Genomic DNA, 18,965 nt, shown 5'->3' with positions numbered 1-18,965 from the left:
TTCCACCTCCACTGTTTTGAGCTTAAGTGGACAGTAAACAGAGTAATGCCATTGTGAACTGCAGCCTATTCGAATATTATAAAGCACCTATAGCAGCAGCCAAACAAAAACTTGTTTGGAGGATTTAAGACAGGGAGGTAATACAAAAATGTAGACAAGCTGATACTTCTGTATTGTGAACACCTAGTTAAAAAAGGTTTTTCCCCCTCTTGAAATACCCCAATCAGTACTTTTGGTACACATACCTCGAAGAATTCTCTCCTCATGGCAACGTAGAAAGTCCCAGATTCTAACAGTGCCGTCGTCAGAGCATGTAGCAAATTTATTATCCGTGGGTGAGAAACTGTTACATGAAGACACACAGCAGGGGAAAGAAGTCAGCATTTAACAGATTATCTATGCTTCTCAGACAGGGCAAAATTATACTGTAATGTGTTATACACTGAAGGATGCATTTGAACATGGGGACTGAATACAGTGCCTGCCAAATGACACTTCATCACAAGACATGAATTTAGCATAGGATTACTATTGCATAGCAGTCCCCTGTCAAATGAGGAAAAAATCCGGAATTTATTCTTAGCACCTTCCTACCTATGACTGCACACGGTAGCGCCTTCTCTGCAGGATGAGAAGCAACATCAGTATGATTTGGTAACTGTCACCCTACATTTTCATGTTTGGTAATACCATAAGAAAGTGACACTGTGTAGAAGCACGGGAGAACAGTTCCTAGGAAAAAACTCCTCTTCAGCCACAGGTGCTTTGCAGCAGAGAAGCAAAAATAAGGGAAAGCTGGTCACAGGAAAATGCTACTTGGATTAACTGTTGAAAAAATTGTATACAAAACAAGTGTACCACTTATTGTAAAAGTAATTTGGAAAAAATCCCTCTTATTACACCCCATCAACACCATGAAAAGAATCCTACAGACACAGAAGCAGCTTTCAGATTGAGCAGTCAATATCACTTGATGGAAGTCACTGGAAAAGCAAGGAGTTATTTAGCCATGTGATTAGGGCCAGAGCATCTCCAGCAACTGACAGGCACTCACTTCCTTTCTGGTGCAGTGAAATACCATGAGGGAGCCCTCGTGAAATCCTAGATCTTTATGATCAGGAAAGGGCTTAAAATAGTAGAGAAATTCAGTGTATAGTCATGATAGTCAGACAGTAACTGAATCCAATGTAAGCACTTCTCATAACCAAACTCTGGCTGAAAATGCTGCACCCTACCAAAGAAAAATGGTGACTTTAGTGGAAAGTGGTTTTGTGGCAGTGAACCTTTATCACCAAGGGCCAGCACCTGAACCCGAAGAAACACTGCTTTAGCTTCACTTTGGATCTGCAGCTTCTCTTCAGGCTTACTTTAAAAACATTTCCATATCTTACTAAAGATTATGTGCAGGTTTGGCTTTAGAAACATCCTTCATTTACATCTTACTGGTAGTATCACTTTAGATTCCATTTTTTTATATAAATAGACATTTGCACAACTGAGGCATCAACACTGAACCAAGAGAATATCCTACAGTCTTCTTTTCAATGGCTTGCTTACAGTTTCAGGCTTGAAGAACCCATTCAGTATTAACATTAGACTTCTGTATGTGGCAGTCTGCGTGGGTATTTAGTATTACTGGAAGTCTTGGCTTCACCAAGCCAAGCAGTTCTTCACTTTATTTAGCGTTTTATTATTTTGTGAGAACTATGCAGGTGTTTTATTTCTGAAGGCTTTATATTTTATTCAGTTAGATTATTAAAGACTGAATTCTTTATTTGGAATGAAATTGTTGTCTTACACAGTGCGTATAAAAAGGAATAACTGATACACATCGTCACCATATAAAAATGAAAAGAATACCAGTGCAAAATGCGGCAGACAAATACATCTCTAACATATTGCAGAGGCGGATACTGGGACAATACTAATTCAGAAAGGTGCCAGCAAAACGGTGAGAATGTGGAAACAAAAGAAAATATTGTGTTTATGTGGTGCAGGAAGTTTCCCAGAATCTGACAGAACCCATGCATTTCTGCACCCAGAATACACTTAGAGAACAGTCTAATCATGGCAATAGGTACTACAGAAAATGGTATATTGTGTATAAACCTGGCCTCTCTAATCGCCTCCTTATGTGCCTGGAACATCTTGACGTTGTTCATGTTGGACTGCCAGTATTTCACATATCCCCCGTGGTCTGCTGTCAGCATCCACATATCATTGTGTGACCAAGTCATAGCCCTTACAGGGCTGTCGTGAGCCTGTAAATTCAGAAACAAAACTTCTAGCAAACATGTTCAAATACTATCTGACCCACACAAAAACTTAATAAAGTTCCTACTTAACAGCTGCAACAAAGAAATTAAAACAATGATGATCTAATTAGATTCAAGATGTTAACATGGAAAAAAATTCCCTTACTCTGTATACAATGGTCTTCTAAATAATAAAGAGTATTTGCATTTTGTTTCAAAAGTGTTTATTATTACAAATACTCAGTATGTTCTTGAGAACAGTTAGTATAGCATATGGAGATGGAATGAGAAGCTTTAAATGAACTGCCTATAGCCACAGTCTGACACATGGTCAGAGCAGAACAGAAAAATAAAACACCTTTAAGGGTCCCATTACCACACTTAGACCCATGATGAGCAGGGTGAAGAGGTGTTCCCAAAACATGCTCCGAGACCTCAAGAAAATATACAGAAATTTTGACAGATGAATTTACCTGCAATATTGTCTCAAAATTGAAAGTCAGTCCATTCCATAAAGTGAACTCTCCACTAGATGCACCAGTGACCAAGCGTCTCCCCTCAGGAGTCCACTGCAAAAGAAAAATTTAACTAAACTGTGCAAATATAACATTCAAATATTTCTTCACAATCCTCCAAATAAATCATAAGCTTCTTCCAGGGAAGTCTGCAGAACTAGGATTTACTAAAAGACTTTCTAGAGGATACAAGATAGACAAAAATGCAGAACTGTGCCAGAGGGCTTTTGGCTTTTGTAACAACAGAACAAAGCCCAGTGTAAAAGCAAGGGAAAAAAATCTAGTCAGAAACATCTTATTGGCACCAATACATTTCTAGCACACAATATCCATATTAAATAATACTGCTGACATCGTGAAAAGTTGTTAAAAGATGCTCTAAGAGTCAAACAGCACAGAGACCAAATTGCTTTTTTTCCTGCGAGTCAAGATATATTAGTTCCCCCAAACGAAGAAAAATGAAAAAAAGAGTAACAATTATTTTGTACTTAGACCTTACCATTTAATTTCCTAAAACCCTTCACAGAAAGACTAGACATAGTAGTCCACACATTCCACATGCTAGCTTTATCAGGAAATGCTTTAACTGTTATCTTGTTTCTTTCTTCAGTTAGGAATATCACTCTAATTTAAAAATTAAGACAATACAACTAAGGAAATTGAACACTATACTCACCCTGACAACAAACACTGGGCATTTTACTTTATTAGTAGATGTCCGAACGAATTTTGTTGTTACAGCATTCATAGGGTTGTTCAGCATTCCTATAGGAGGGACCAACTATGAAAGAAGAAACAGAAGATTTAGTAATGACATTTCTAACCAGAAACTGCAAGAAAAGCATACATTCTGAACACCCATTTCTGGAAAAGAGAGTTTTTCATTTGCAGGAATATTATCACAAGTCAGTCAGCCAAAGCGATCAAAAAGTCTGCATGATTTACCAATTCAAACATCCAGAACAGCATCTTCAAGAGCAGCTTTGCAAGCTCAGTGCATTATGAGTTCTTATGTCCAAAAATTAAAAGCCTATCCAACTTCAGGTTCTCTTGGTGGACATGGATTCCAACAGAACAAGATAATGTAGAGTGAAGATACCATTCATATCTTTAAGGCCTCTTGTGGACAAAAAGATAACCTCAGCTGACAGGCAGAATCCTTCTGATTTTCTGGATAAATTTTATCCACAGAACATCAGGGAATAGAAAGATTTTACTTACGTCATTATAATATCCTGCATCAGGCTGGATTGCTCGCATATCTCGCTGGTCTCTCTGCCATACTCTATTCTGGAAAGAAGAAAACAACTCTCTTTATTCATTCCTGGTTCATACCACCACTATACTTCATTGTTAAACGTGAGAAAATAAGGAACACATTGACAGCCTGTTAGGGAAATTCCAAAGCACTCCAAGGATTTTAGAACAAACTCAGTTAAAAGACTTTGGTCTCAGGAAACTTGCAGAATTTGTACAGCATAAGCAAAAGATTCAATAATGTTTGAAGTCTTAATTTCATCAGGCTAAAGCAGCTCATTTAAAATTGCGTTCTAACAATATGAAAGGAGTAGTCCTATGTAATAAGCCACATCACTAACAAAGATGATTGGTACTTTGCTGCCCAGGCTAATAGGTACTCTACAAGAAGCACGTTCAATCATTTCAAAAGCTTTATGTTCAGGATAAGCATTTACACCATTAGGAGCTATGCTGATGAACTCTACATGAAATCCCACACAGTGACATGAGCTAAAAAGGAAGCTTCTGCAGCTGAAGCATAAAGATAACAATGCATTCAAATGGATAAAACTTAGAAGACCAAGGGATAAAAATGCCTTCAATTAGTTAAACTTTGTGAGCTGTCAAACACAACCATTTCAAAAACACTTGACATGAATTAAGAATGAAATTATTTCAGCTTCGTGCTGTAGACTTTACTGGTTTGAAGCTGTGTACATAGTAGAAACATAAGCTAAAATTCTGGGTAAAACATCTCCAGCATACACTACTACAGCTTGCTAGAATTTCTTAAGCCAAGAGCAAATTACAGATAAATCACTTATCTCATTTTTTATAGAACCACATCAACTTAAATCAGTAGTATTGAAGCTGGGACTGAAATGGAATTCTGGTATATCCTTATTTTGTGTAAGCATCCAAAACACACAGATCTGATTTTTTTGTTTTGTTTTCATAAACAGAAGTTTGAGGGTGCTTGTTTCTGACACAATAAAAAAGGTCCCAAACTACTAAAATTACTTTTTTAGAACTAGTCCACTACTAATAGAATCTTTTTTGGAGCATTCCTAAAATATAAGAATATGTTTTAAATGTTCAGTGTTTAAAGAGATCTTAGAAGATAATTTAAATTTATTATTCAGAAAACTTTCCAACTGTTGACCCCTACAAGCTACAATCATGCACTGGCCACAGCAGATCAAATTAATTTCATGATGTTTTTGCAATGTTTCTGTTGAGATACCAACAATTACTGTATTTACAGATTTGATTCTATTTCTTCTGAGCTAATACCCAGTACCTGTACTGTAAATCTTGATCATACAGTTGTATTTCCTAAGAAATTAATACCACCCTATCAGGAAAGCTAAATAGGCATTTTTACAGAAACATTTCTTCAACAAAACTTCATTTAAGCTGTTCTGTATCTATTAACATATTAACATGTATCAGAAAGGGACTTTCAGGGACCACAGTGCAAATTGCAGTGCTATATAGTAGAATGATGAGAAAACATTTTTATAGTGCACTGGTTTTGGAGGAGAAGGGGTAATGGTTTATTTCACATTTTGAGAAATTTCTATTTCAAAACAAAAATAAGAACAATTATTTACGAGTTTTTATGTTCTTTGAAAAGTCAGATCACACAAAACACTCAACTGCACTCCAAGTTGGAATTCCAAGACAGAATAAAAATTAGTGTTTACACAAACTACAAAATCAGCTGTGTATGCATGTAGTTTTATTACCAAGGATCAAACCCCTTTGTATTCATACTATACCAAATTTACAAGCATTTGTCATTTAGTTTGAAAGTGCAGCAGTAGATCTCCCTGTATTCCAGACTCCTCTATGGACACTGAAAAGCACGATCACAAATTTCAGGAAGGAAAAAGAGTTTTTCAAAGAAAACCAGAAAATTAACTAACCTCCAGATATTTAATTACAGAGGGATTGTAGTCTATGGTCTTTCTGTTCACAGCTTTTCTCATCCGTTTTCCATCAAAAGTAAGCTGTTGCATTGCTTGCTGCTGTGCAAAATCAGGTCTTTTGTAGAACAACTGCCGAGGCGCCTGGTGCTGGAACCTCGGCATATGGAAAAATCGGGGCGGGGAGCCAATTTCTGTGGCCATGGCTATCTTGTTTCTGAAAGACTGAAAAAGTGAAACACTAGGTTACTATTGCTACATAATGATGACAAAAATCTGGCATTAGTATCACCACTAACTGAAGTTTACAAAGATGAACAACAACTTCATAAAGAACTGTTTATGGGGAAGAAATATTTGCAGGTTCCTTCAAAAAATTATTATTCTTCCCCTGTGCCACATAACACTGGCATTAAAGTAGTTAAGTACTTGATTCTCTATCAAGAGGAATATTGAAGCAGATCACTATAAAGTTTGCATTATCATCCCTACACCGGAACTGTGCAGGAAAAGAATGTCCTCAGCAAGAAATGGTAAGACCCCTCAACAGAAGATATTTCAGATTCAGTCAACAACAGAAAACACAACATTATTTACAAATGAATTTAACTACTAACAAGAAAAAAAGTTTTAAAAGGACTGCCTCAAAACCTTAGTCTAGGACCTGAAAAATAGAATTACATTCCCTTTACATAATTTATAGTAAATACACCACAGATCACATAATACCTGTAGGCATACTTTCAATTCCATTATCACAAAATAAATTAATTACATATTTATCAATATTTGATAAATGTAACTGAATAACACTTCCCCCCACCAAGACCCATTGGGAACATTAAGAAAATGTGAGGGGCAGGAGAAAAAAAATTCAATATTCAGATTTTTTTCTAACAGAGGGAAATGAGTCTAAAAATCTAGTTTTTCAGTCTGTAAAACCCTTGAATGATGAGATCATAGCAACCTCTTCACAGATGAAAAGTACAAAATACACTGTCTTTAAAGTATATACTAACTTCAGACTAAGCAGTGACACACTCTGAACCAGGGTAAACTCAAGCTTAATTTTCAACTCGTACTCCCCCCAATCCTGAACTTGTAGTTTGAAAAAAATTTTAAACCAAAACAAACTGGCACTGTCATCAAGGGAATGCACAAAGTATGAGAAACCCTCCTTTCCATGAAGGCTAAAGTGTTTACAGAGTCAAAGTGCATTTAATAAAAAGAATGGAAATAAAATGGGTAGATCTTTTTTAACAAGTTGAAATAATCTGTATATAAATTCATTAACGTACTTTCCTATTTAGTCAAAATACTCATAGCCTCAATCTGAAAGAGTTGGAAAGTTGTTTCAACTGCCAGTCTTAAAATTTTATCTCGCTTTTTTGGGTCCAAATAATTGAAAAATGTTTCCATTTTTTGAACAGCAAAATAAAGCTAAGATAGAAATGAAATGCTGGACACAGAAAGTTTAAAAGTAGTGCATAGCTTGATTCTTTTTAAGAGGTTCTTATAACTACAAGGAGCAGGTTGCCCTTTAAATATCAGACAGTTTGCTGGCACAGGGCAGGGATTAACCTTCACAGGCTTTGCAAACCGAGAAATCACACACTCCTTCCCACTGCCTGCTGAAAGTGTGTCAGGCCAGCCATCAAACAAGCCATCTATGACACCTGGCTGTTAGCGACACAAACAACTAATGTACAAGGGGGAAAAACAACTACAGCCACTGCAACTCTTCTCCATTCAAGACAAACAAGTCCAAACTAAACCAGCATGTTTCCTTAAATGAAGTACAGAAATTTAAGATCTTTGGCAGAAGTAGCATCTTTTATTAGACCAAATTGTGTAACTGGAAAGAGACACCATCTTTCAAATAAATAAACCTTCATCTTGTGGCCGAAAGGCTCATTTGCCTGAAAGCTGCCCAATACCACGTCGTCTAATAAGACACAATGTCTGCCTCCAAATTCTGCCACATCCGTAACACCACTGTAACAACACAATTACTACAACATTAAGCTGGCCTGAAACAAACAAAAAAAAAAGTATCAGACTTTCTCATGCAGGAAGTATGTCAAGTACCCCTAACACTCTCTCAGATTCTCTTACAACTCGTCAGAAGGTAGTTAACTGTTGTACCGAAAATTTCAGGTGTTAAATCTCAAAGGTGAAATTAAAAGGATAGTAGTGCTTTTATATCAAAAAAGAGAAAGCAGCTTCTTCAAACAAGCAAAGCAAGCTGGCATTAAACATACAAGTCCATTAATAAAGTCTTTTAAGTGTAGTTTTAAAGCTTATTCATTACTCAGGAAAAAAAAAATAGAGAAAATTTCCAGTACTAATCTCTCCCGAGTCTAAAGATACACACTCCTGTACCAAACAGTGCTTTTTTCAAAGCTACACATTTGTACTCCCTTATAGGCAATGCAAAAATAAATGTCAAGAACCAAGATCAAGAATGCAAAGATTCATGCTGGAGCTTCAAAAACACTTTGATCAGATATATTTGCAAGAAAAACATTACATAAAAAAGCCTTTTTAGATAAACACTCCAAAGCAACAATTAATTTATTCTCATCTTTCAGATAGCTAAATCTCATGAAGAAAATTATTCAATTACTAACATAAGGAAAGCATTAGCTATGATATGGATCCATTTAGATTGGACATACCTAAATCTATCAAAAGCAGTGTCTGGCTTAGATTAGCACAAGATTCACTTAACACGCAATCAACATCAGCAAGAACTACTGTTTAAAAGGTGACCAGAGTCCTAAACATGTTAATTACACCTCTTCATCCAAGTTCATGATTATGACAAGACACTATGTGACATCACAACTACAACACCACAAGGGAGATGACACAGCATTAGGAAAATGAAGGGTTTATGTTTCTGTTCGTTCTAACCTCTTTCTCCAACTTCTGAGATCACTGTCTCTATCACAAAAAGCCTCCTACCTGCAGACACAAACTCTGCAAAAAAATTCTTGTTTACCCAGCTGCTCATGATAATTTTCTTCTAATGCCTCAAATATCATGCTTTTATCCACATATCCTTATGCCCAAGTCATGTTTGCTTATGTCATATATATATGACTAGATATATACAAAGAGTATGTGCACATGCATATAGATGTGTGCATACACACACTGAGTGAAGTTTCCAAACAAAGGAGCTTTAGAAGTGAAGGGCTTTCTGGTACAGAATCGGTTATTAGAAGAAACTGGAGCATTTCTTTCCAAACACCTCTACTCAAGTCAGACAAATATACCCATTTAAGATGTAAGTTATCAGTATTTTATTTTGTCTCTTGTTGGGACAAACCAATGCCTCAACAGGCTCTCCTTTAGATAGAAACATGCAAACAAATATTAGAGGACAATGTGTAATCCAGAGTAGTAGCATCCAATTTCCTATTTTAAGCAAGGTACCAAAATTTGGTTTTATTTTCGAGTCCACCAACAAGGGTTTAAATGGAAGACTCCATTTTTTCCCTTAACACAGGATTAGAAGCAACAGCAAGATTTTTTCCAACATCAAGCATAGGGCAGCTCTTATTTTGTTTCTGGACAGTAACATTACCAATTAATTCTATTCTTTTCTAGCGCATTATACTTTATCACAATTTGAACTGTAAATTGAATTTTTGTATGCCATTCTTTCACACATCCTTATAGTTTGCAACAGAAACATGACTTTTCAGAGCCATCAGTCAGTTTCCCTCTTTCTGTCCCCACAAATATTCCTTCAAAGCTGACTAGCTTTCACACATTTGGGGCTAAGTGTATTTGGGGATATACAGAGAATATATAATGAATTAACTGAGTAAAGATAGGGCCATCCAGAAACACTGGAAGGTAAGTAACTGGGCCTACTTTTCAGCTAAAATGACAAAAGAAAACCTGGAAAATGCAATAAAATTGAGGAATAAATGAAGGCACACCTGACATGAAACTGAAGGCAGGATTAGGAACAGGTGGATAAAAAACCCCAAAGACAAGGTAGAAGAAACACACTAAGAGTAGGAGTAACTATAGAAGCAAAAACACTGAGGAGCAAGGTCAATCAAGAGTGAACAAGAAACCTGAGAAATAGACACTGGTTTAAAAAAAAAGACAAATTTAAAAGCGTTTAATTGAGAAAGAATTGGGCAGAAGTAACTGCAGGACAGAACTCAAGGAGCTTGTGATAGCACCCAAGATGTCCATCACTGTTCCTTAACTGTCAAATACACTTGGAACAGAGCAAGCCTTTTATAAGGATGGCAGGTTTACTAATGCTATTGAGTAATCAGAAGGACATGGCTATAACAGAGTTAAAAATTAAAAAAAAAACAACTGAGGATGACCTTATACCCAGGGCAGCACAGTATCACAAGACAGATGGATTTGTGGAGTTTGTTTGCTTTTTAGAACAAGAGTGAAGTCACATACAATATTAGCCCATTAGAGAAAATGGTTACCACTTGGTTCATGTACTCAAATAAGGCTACGAAGGTAACACGGGCATTTCATTTAATAACATGGTTACTTTAATATCTTATTTGGGTATGGCTGTTTCTTGAATATAAAAATGAATCTCTCAGTAAATTTTGAAAATTCACAGATTTGGACTTTGCTGCCTGAAATCATGCAACCAAAGCAATTCACACGTAACTTGACTACATCAAACAAATTAGACTACTTAAACCAAAATAAAAACACCAAAGTATTCTTCTACACTGATTAATCAGGAAGAGCTTGGAGAAAGTCATGGCTTATATTAAATCCATCACTTCTTACAGATAGTTCAATACTAAAAGAAAAAAAAATTATATTGTTTATCCAAAAGATGATCATTAATGAAGTACAGTAACTGGTAACTAAAATATGCTTGTCTATTTAAGTTATTTTTCACTAGAAGTGAAAACAACTTGGATGCAGTACAGTGAGTAATAACCTGAATATGTCAAAAGAAAAGCATGTTTCTAAATGGTAGAACAGAAGGCTATTCTCCTGGGGAGCGCAAGCAGCCAGTTACTTTGCAAACCCTATGCTGCCCACTACAACAGAACATGCTGCAGCTTAAAAGACATTCCCCTGAAATGCCTAAAGCAGTAAAGGCAAGCAAGTGCTAAAAATTTCCTGAGTGTATCTGTATACTGCTTCCTTAAATGTATACTAGGCAGTTAAACCACAAACATGTAGGCTTTAAAGCACGCATTTTTGCAGTGTAACAGAAAAAGTGAAAATTAATAGCAATTACTTGCATTGCAATAGCACATAGCAGTCCAAACACGGTTCAGGACATTCACTGAAAAAACCACAATTAGAGAAGAACCACATGAGCTTTCTGAGGCAGAAGTATAAGAACACCACAATACAAAGTTAGCACAACAAGTTTATTGTTCAGTACATCAGTAGCAAACGCCATCCTTCTTTGATTAAACAAGTACCTTTACATCTACAAGGTATAGATACCACTTAATTTCCTTTTAGTAACATTTCTCTAAATTCAAAAATGCTGGTATAAATAGTAATCTCTGAAAAAAAATATATTTTTTTTGTATATTAAGAAATCTGTAAGCACACATGAATAAACACACCTGTTCTGAAAAAAAAAAATCAGACCAAATACAATTTAACATTATTTCTTTCCCTCTTTTACAGAGTATCAACAGAGTTCCAAAAAAATCTCCTTTCTTTCATCCTTTGGAAGGATGTGCCTCTCTGCTCTGGAGACCAGCAGTGGATCCTTCCACAGCTTCCCCTTCCTGAAACATTCACACTATTTTCAGGAAAGCTCTTCCTTGGCCTCATCATCCAGGCTTTTTCCTGAGCTGGGGATCATACCTCATCCCAGTGCAAAAGGTGAAAGGATATATTCCAGACATAAATCTATTTTTGCCATCTTCAGCAATTTTTTTCATATTTAGAAAAGAAAAACAGAAATAAGCATGCATGTACACACATCATTTCTCTATTACACAGGAATAGAGCCAGCCATCCTGGTTAAGGGCTGAAAAGAGTGACAGACTATCAGACTCTCAGGCATTTCCTGAATGCATAAAATCACCAGGTAGGGCATTACACAGAAAAAGGATTCTTCCATTTTTGCAAACGATGCAATCTGAAGTTAATGGTCTTCCAAATATTTTAAACTGTCTAAATTAGGTATTCCCCAAATAATTCCTCTTTTAAACAGCAAACGCACCTGAGCAGAAGATTAGCTTTCATTCAGTGTTTCTGCATCTCCCTTGCTTCATTCCCTGAAGCAGATATGCTTATAATCGAGAAGTATCAGAAACTCACACTACTAAAAACTCTGCAAAAACAGCACCAGAAGCATCAAGCTTCCATCACATTTTTCTGAAGATACATTTGAAACCTGTTGAAACTAATCTGTGTGTCTGCCAATGAATTCAACTCTCATAGCAGAGGTGACTTTGCTTCTGCTCTATGCAGATGTCATCATTTTTCTAAAGAAAGATTGACAAGTTTCCTTCACAGTACATTAGATAATCCCACTCTGAAAACACTGAAAAATTATGAAAAATAAAAAAAATTGCCCATTTGAAGATCTAGCGAAGAATATATTAATTTGACCAATTCCTTAAATTTGTGTTTCAATTTCCTATTGTACTGGAAAAACGTTTAATCAGATTTACAAAACAAGATCACTTGATGTCTGAAAATTGTGTATCTGTGTGAGGCACTCAAAAACCTCAAATAACTTCATGAGTACTTTTGTATTAATAGTCCTTTTTTAGAACATAGATTTTAGACAGATAAAGCTGCTTCAAAAGAAAAAATGGTACTTCTAAACAAATCCAGTCCACAAAGAATGCTCTGGATCTTTATTGATTTACAGTTCTATAACTAGAAGGTACCTTTCCCACTAGTTATGAAAGATAATGGCTCTATTAAGCAGGAATATAAGACTAGTTAAAAAATATATTCCCATCTTCAAAGCCACTCTGTGACCCATCTTCACTCTGAACTGCATTAACAGAACATCACTTTTTGTAAAAACAGCATACACTCCAGTGATAAGGAAAGTTTGCACCAGACATTACTGCTCTCTGCAGGAAGCAGATTTCCCCAGAGCTCCACTGCTGTACTCCCAATATACATTAATATTCATTCTCTGTTGTAGCCTATTTGTGAACTAAACTTTCCTAGAAATGGGTTTTAAATTCTGACCATGCAAAAGGGGGGGGGGGGGGGGGGGGGGGGGGGCAGGCAGCAGGGAAGAATTTGGCAGCTTTCCCCATTCCAGTCATTCTATTCCAATAGAAAATATAAAAGCTAAAATGAAAAATCTCCTATGTCTTCATCAAAATACACAAACAGATACTTAAATTAAGCATTGGCTAAATCAAAATAAATTACTCTGCCCAACAGGTTCAACGACCTCCTCTTATTTGGAGACATTCCAAAGATTTTTGTTTCATATACAGCTCAGAATCTACTACACTGGCATGATCAAGGACTGAAAAATGCCAAAGTATTTTTCCTCTAACTTCAGTTCTGTACTTTCCTTATGCCTGGTTTCACCATGAAGTTCAAACCTTTGGATTTTTAACAAAATCCAAACACATACACACATGATACAGAGTCTGAAAGGATAGAACATGTAACATTTCTAACATCTATCAAGAAAACAATCATCTTTCACTGTACAGTGAGCAAGACCTGGCAAAATGTGATTATTTTATGCAGTTTTTGATTCAAAGGGTTTATTCTCTGCAGGAAGAGGAGTGCTGATATTTAACTGACAAAAGCCCTACACCTCTGAAGTTTCACATACAAACACACTATGCCCAAGAACCTCTCAAACAGTAGAGAAAGCATACAGACAAGCAAAGACATCTCAAAGGCCAAGGGAGAACGGGCTATCAGGGAAAAAACTTCAAACAGCCAGTCTGAAAGTCTCACGTTACAGAGCCTGGGGGACAATCTGAAACAGTCGCTTAGCTGCACATAAGTTACATGCACATGTAACACTTTCTTCAAATTCAGATTTCTAGTGCTAATACCTACTAATTAAGTCTCAAACGTTCCTCATTTTATGCTCAAACTAAACCCTTGACTCATTCCAAAGCAGATGTATTTACAGAAGACAGGTGCTTACATACATCATAAAAAAAGTCAAAATACTTTAGTTCACAGAACTCAAGAGACAGGTCCTGCTTTACTTTGGCCACAGTAGAGAAAACTGCTTTCACAAGTAAAACAGCCTTGAATGATTCCCTTTCCGCACCTCACGAAAGCAACCTGTACAGCAAGTTTCTGGAGGTTTATTTCAAAACAAACACGGATGCCACCAAGAGCAGTAAGAGGATGTTTGGCAAACTGCACCTAAACCTCAGTTAGAAGATGCACAGGATTTGCGCTGCTGCCATGATTTCAACATTAGTGACTTGACAGTTTTGCATTTAAGTCTACTTGCAATATTTTAATAATAAAACAATATTCTTCCTCTCCCTAAACTACCACTATATTCCTTCATCTTGAGTCCTGCTTAGCATTTGTCAAGACCTACATTTAGATTATAGTCCAGACTGACTTTTACTACTGAGAGACACCAGGATACTAGCAATTCATCCTAACTAAGCAGTCCAGAGGCAGCCACGAAGAGGATCAGGTAGCTGGAGCACGTGGAGGACAGGCTGAAAGCGTTGGAGTTGTTCAGTCTGGAGAAGAGAAGGCTCCAGGGAGACCTTAAAGCAGCCTCCCAGTACTGAAAGGGGCTACAGGAAAGATGGGGAGGGACTCTTAGTCAGGGGGTTAGGGGTAGGATGAGGGGTGTCCTGGTTTAACCAGGATAGGGTTAATGGTTTTAAACTGACAGAGGGTAGATACCTTGCCATACCTTGAAGCTACCATTTTGTCAGGAAACAAAACTTTAGGACTAACTTTTAAATCATATAACATAGCACGACAAATACTAAAAAACAACAAAGGAAAAGCAGTCTAAAAGCAAAAAAGGTCTCTCAATTCTTGCTAAACCTGAATACCAAGATCTTCAGCTGGTTATTCTATCAAGACCTGCTGAACTAATACTAATCTAGGTGAGGGAAAAAAAAAAACAACCACCCAGCTGAATCTGCTTGGGATGCTTCTCCTAGTTTCACCCAATATGCAGTTCACCTTATGAATAAGGAGAATATATTGTTGTTTCATATTCAACTTGGCATTCACTGTAACTCTCAGGTCCTCTTCAGTGAGGCTCCTATTCAGCCAGTCACTTTGCAGCTTGCACAAATCCATGAAGCTATGCCCGCACATGGAGAACTCTGCACATCTCCATGACAATCTTCACAATGTTTCTGCTGACCCATTCCTCAAGCATATCCAGGTCCCTCAACTCAAGTGCTATTGTTTAGGCACATAACCCCCAAACCACCAGACTATCATCATTCCTCCTCAGCTCATATGATTGAACTGAAACTTTACTGGATTCTAGAGACAAATTATTATTTAGGTACCAAATGGAAGAAATGCAGACATTTTGCTTTCAATTGTCTATACTTGGCTCTTGGCAGGAGATAACTCAAGCCCTCAAAACACACAAACAGCAGAAAAGGGGGGGGAGCAGAGGAGAAAGACTGGCAAGAAATCCTACCAAAAAAGTCTTCAGAGAACTTTATGATCAGTGGAAAAGGACTAGAAGGACTACAGCAGTTGCAGGACAAAACTTAAGCAGGGAAACGCAGCAACCAGTATCTTTGTTTCAGAAACAACGTGCTGAAATTCTGATGATAAAGAGAACAAAGTCTAACGAAGTCATACAATCTAACAACAATTTGATTCCCTTCACACTATGGAACAGAAACATACATTTTAATATATTAAACAAAGTTGAGTAAGTCCCCAAGAGCTGCAAATTCAATGCTGCAAGAAGATGCCTTTTAGGTAAGACTTGGGAATTAATAAGAGTTGTAACTTGTTAAAAAGATTCACCTTTCATAACTTATCTATTGAATGCTTAACAAACTCATCCAGAACTCTTGCAACTTTTATGTAAAAGCAAATGTTGAAAACATCAAGAGAGAAAAATAAAGAAAATCTCTACTTCATGACCCAAAGAATGCCTTTTTTTTCCTCCCCCCCCCCCCCCCCCCGTCTTACTCAGGCCAGGCTTCTGGCAAATCAACGCTGTGTGCCATACCAGTTTCTGGGCCAAATAAAGGTAGAAGAATAGTGTCTTAAGTTTCCACAGCTGAGAAACTGAAGTCTGTAAGGGGAAGCAGAAGGAAGGGAAATAATGCTACTGTGTGTGATGATGTGAAAAACTGTGCCTTTATATGGTGAGAAGTGTAAGAAGGTAAAAAACCCCACAACTAAAGGCAGGGTTTTTTTAGTAGTTATTAACCATATTTCAAAGATTCTTTTTCTACTTCTCTCTCCAAAAAGAGATTTTATACTTCAGTAGAACACTTGAAGACAAAAGAACTTATTTTTATGTAACTGCATATTTTAAAGGTAAAAGCCATTCACCACCCATGTCTACACCCTAACTCACATCCAGAAGCAGAAGCTTTGTGTGACAGAGCCCCCATCTTCTGGACACATCAAGGTTATTTACATAGTCCATGTATTCATATAAGAAAAGAAGATACTAAACACTTTTACAGCCACACTGCAGAATAAATGCCCTGTAACATACTAGCCCCCCCCAGTATTTTCCTAGCAATATCCAAGGAGGTTTTTTTTTTCCTGAAGGGTTTTGATTCACTTTTGATAAAAAAGATGTAGTATCTTTTAGAAAAAGATCTTTAGAAAGATTTATCCAAGACAGAGATTTGTTTGTTATTCCCCACATACACAACCAAACCTCAAGTTTTTTGAGCAGTTAAATTAGCAGCTTAATTTACAGCAAAAGATGCAACTTAATACCGACAGTTGCTATGCCCGGACATAGCTAATATAGAGACACCCTTAAGTAAGACTAGCAGAATTGGAGGGAACAATTTGAACTTTATCAAATCACACAATGCTGCTAAACAAGCCTTATGGATAGAGAAATTTGAACCATACTTACATTAACAATGCTCCTCATTATTGACTTACTGAATTGGAGAAGTTTAAAAAACAAAATCGCAAACACCCCCTAAATTATGGAAATTGTGAAAGAAAACAGCACTTCTAAATTACTTTGCTCAAGTAAAGTTCTGACTTTAGATTATTTATGTGGATAAAGACAGAATTCAAAAGTGCAGCTTCTCAATATCTACTCCAGTTAAGATTTAAAAGTCTAGCATATATGCAAACTACTCTTTTGCCACAGTTTCATGTGGAAGATCAATGCATAATCCCTGTTTGCTACTGCTTAGGCTAGAAATTGTTTAATCCAGTGAGGAACAAACTTACAATAGGAAAAAATAAACTGTGCTAGTTATTGTAATTTTAAGCTCTCAGTATTTAAAAGTCTACTAATATCACTCGAGCAGTTCTAAAAGTTTTGCCAGAAACATGCCTATTTTAAAACAGTCAACAGAAATTCTTCTATATCAAGGAACTTTCACTACTAGAACACTTTCTACATCAATAGCTGATGTATATGCTGCTTGTTCAGACAACAGAAAAAGAATTAGAAATACACTTGCTTTTAACTAGAATCACACAGTCAACTCCTCCAGGAATATAAATTTTCTGGTCTTTCCTTGTGAATTATAAGCCATGCAAATGCCTACGTATGATTATGAATAGAGATATATATATGCGCTGCACAACAACCACATTTAAGCTTCTTTAGCCTTCTCTTTTTAAGCCTTTGCATTTACCATTTAGTACTGTTCAATAAAACCACGTGTTCACCCTCTCTACCAATACATTTCTTGGTAAAGGAAATTCAAGTTCACATATATCAATCCCACACAAAGCCTTTCAAACAGCAAGGGTTCAGTATAAGACTTTCCCTAATTACAGGAAGAGTCAAGCTCCCCATGAGAATGACAATTCAGTAGAAGTGCATGTCACCAGAGAGCTTCAGTTTTGAAAACTAGAGTTCTCCAAAGGTCTAAAATCCCTTGGCATTTCCTTCCTACTTCATTTCGCCTGCCTTGAGAATATCAGCAAGCTTTCCTGGCAAAAGCAGCACTTCAGGCAACAGTTCTAGGTCAGTATTTTCATCTTACTGTACAGAAAGCTTGGCAGCTGTGGCTTATGATATTAGTCAAGACTCTACAAAAGATATTATTAGAAATAAATAAGTTTGTTTATTTAGTAGGCTTAAATTTGCTAAGGAGACCAAAATATTTGCACCCATCAGTGGAAAAAGATTGCAGAACATGGTTTGATGACTCAAGTATGAATGTAAATCCAAACTCCATAATTTAGGAACAGTATAAATATCACAGAATGAACATATTATATTAATACTTAGTCCGCAGTCCTACTTACAAATTTGGGCAATCTACAGTTTTCCTTGTGATGTAATTATAAAATTTCACTAGTCTCTGCAAAGAAGCATAATGGTTTGCTTACAAACATGCCCCAATAGAAAGGCATTTTCAAAGTTGTGGTGATTTTTACTGAGGTTGGGGGATGAAGGACAATGGTAGGAAGTGTGACTGCTCATTGTGATCACACAGTTTACCTGCCGCAATAGCTACTGAGTGAACTTCAGCACTGTGGAAAAAGTCTGGAGGATTGCTGAGATCAAGTTCCATAATGATCCGAACCCAACCTAAAACTGCTGACACCAAAAAAAGCAGTTCTGCCTTGACCCCAATTGTGTGTTCCTGTCCTACGTGACCACTCTTTTCTGTCAACATCAGCATCTGGTGACCACACTGGCCATCCACCTAAGAAACTGCTCTGTGTTAAGAGACTCTTTTTGCTAACACTAGTCAAAACCCAGAGCAGCATCTCAGCCAACTGACTTTGGAGTTCCAGAACACCTCTACTGACACAGGAGAAAAATCAAATGACCAGGAACAGGGGAAGTTACCACTTTGGGCTGTGATGCTCAGTTAGATGATTGCAAATGTACACCAGAGAGGGTAGAGCTCCACCATTACACAGTCCTCAGG

General features: G+C 36.9%; 1 protein-coding gene across 5 annotated transcripts in view; it reads right to left on the bottom strand.

Moving 5' to 3' along the window:
- The window catches only part of WDR33 (WD repeat domain 33), a 72,870-nt gene that overhangs the window by 48,063 nt on the left and 5,842 nt on the right, over window positions 1-18,965 (bottom strand). For all 5 annotated transcript variants that reach the window (XR_012630034.1, XM_074877830.1, XM_074877828.1 and 2 more), the window contains exons 2-7: window positions 5,938-6,162; window positions 3,992-4,060; window positions 3,447-3,551; window positions 2,729-2,824; window positions 2,110-2,261; window positions 246-343 (exon numbers count right to left, since the gene is read on the bottom strand). Coding sequence is in view for 4 of the 5 variants with exons in the window: in XM_074877830.1 (XP_074733931.1) it covers window positions 246-343; window positions 2,110-2,261; window positions 2,729-2,824; window positions 3,447-3,551; window positions 3,992-4,060; window positions 5,938-6,141 (724 nt within the window). In the remaining variant the exon portion in view is untranslated. The remainder of the gene's footprint in view (window positions 1-245; window positions 344-2,109; window positions 2,262-2,728; window positions 2,825-3,446; window positions 3,552-3,991; window positions 4,061-5,937; window positions 6,163-18,965) is intronic.

This window comes from Strix uralensis, chromosome 9 (assembly GCF_047716275.1).
Source record: "Strix uralensis isolate ZFMK-TIS-50842 chromosome 9, bStrUra1, whole genome shotgun sequence".
In the NCBI taxonomy this organism is placed as follows: Eukaryota; Metazoa; Chordata; class Aves; order Strigiformes; family Strigidae; genus Strix; species Strix uralensis.
Note: the sequence above shows the minus strand (reverse complement) of the source record. Positions and strands in the feature narration are given on the sequence as shown.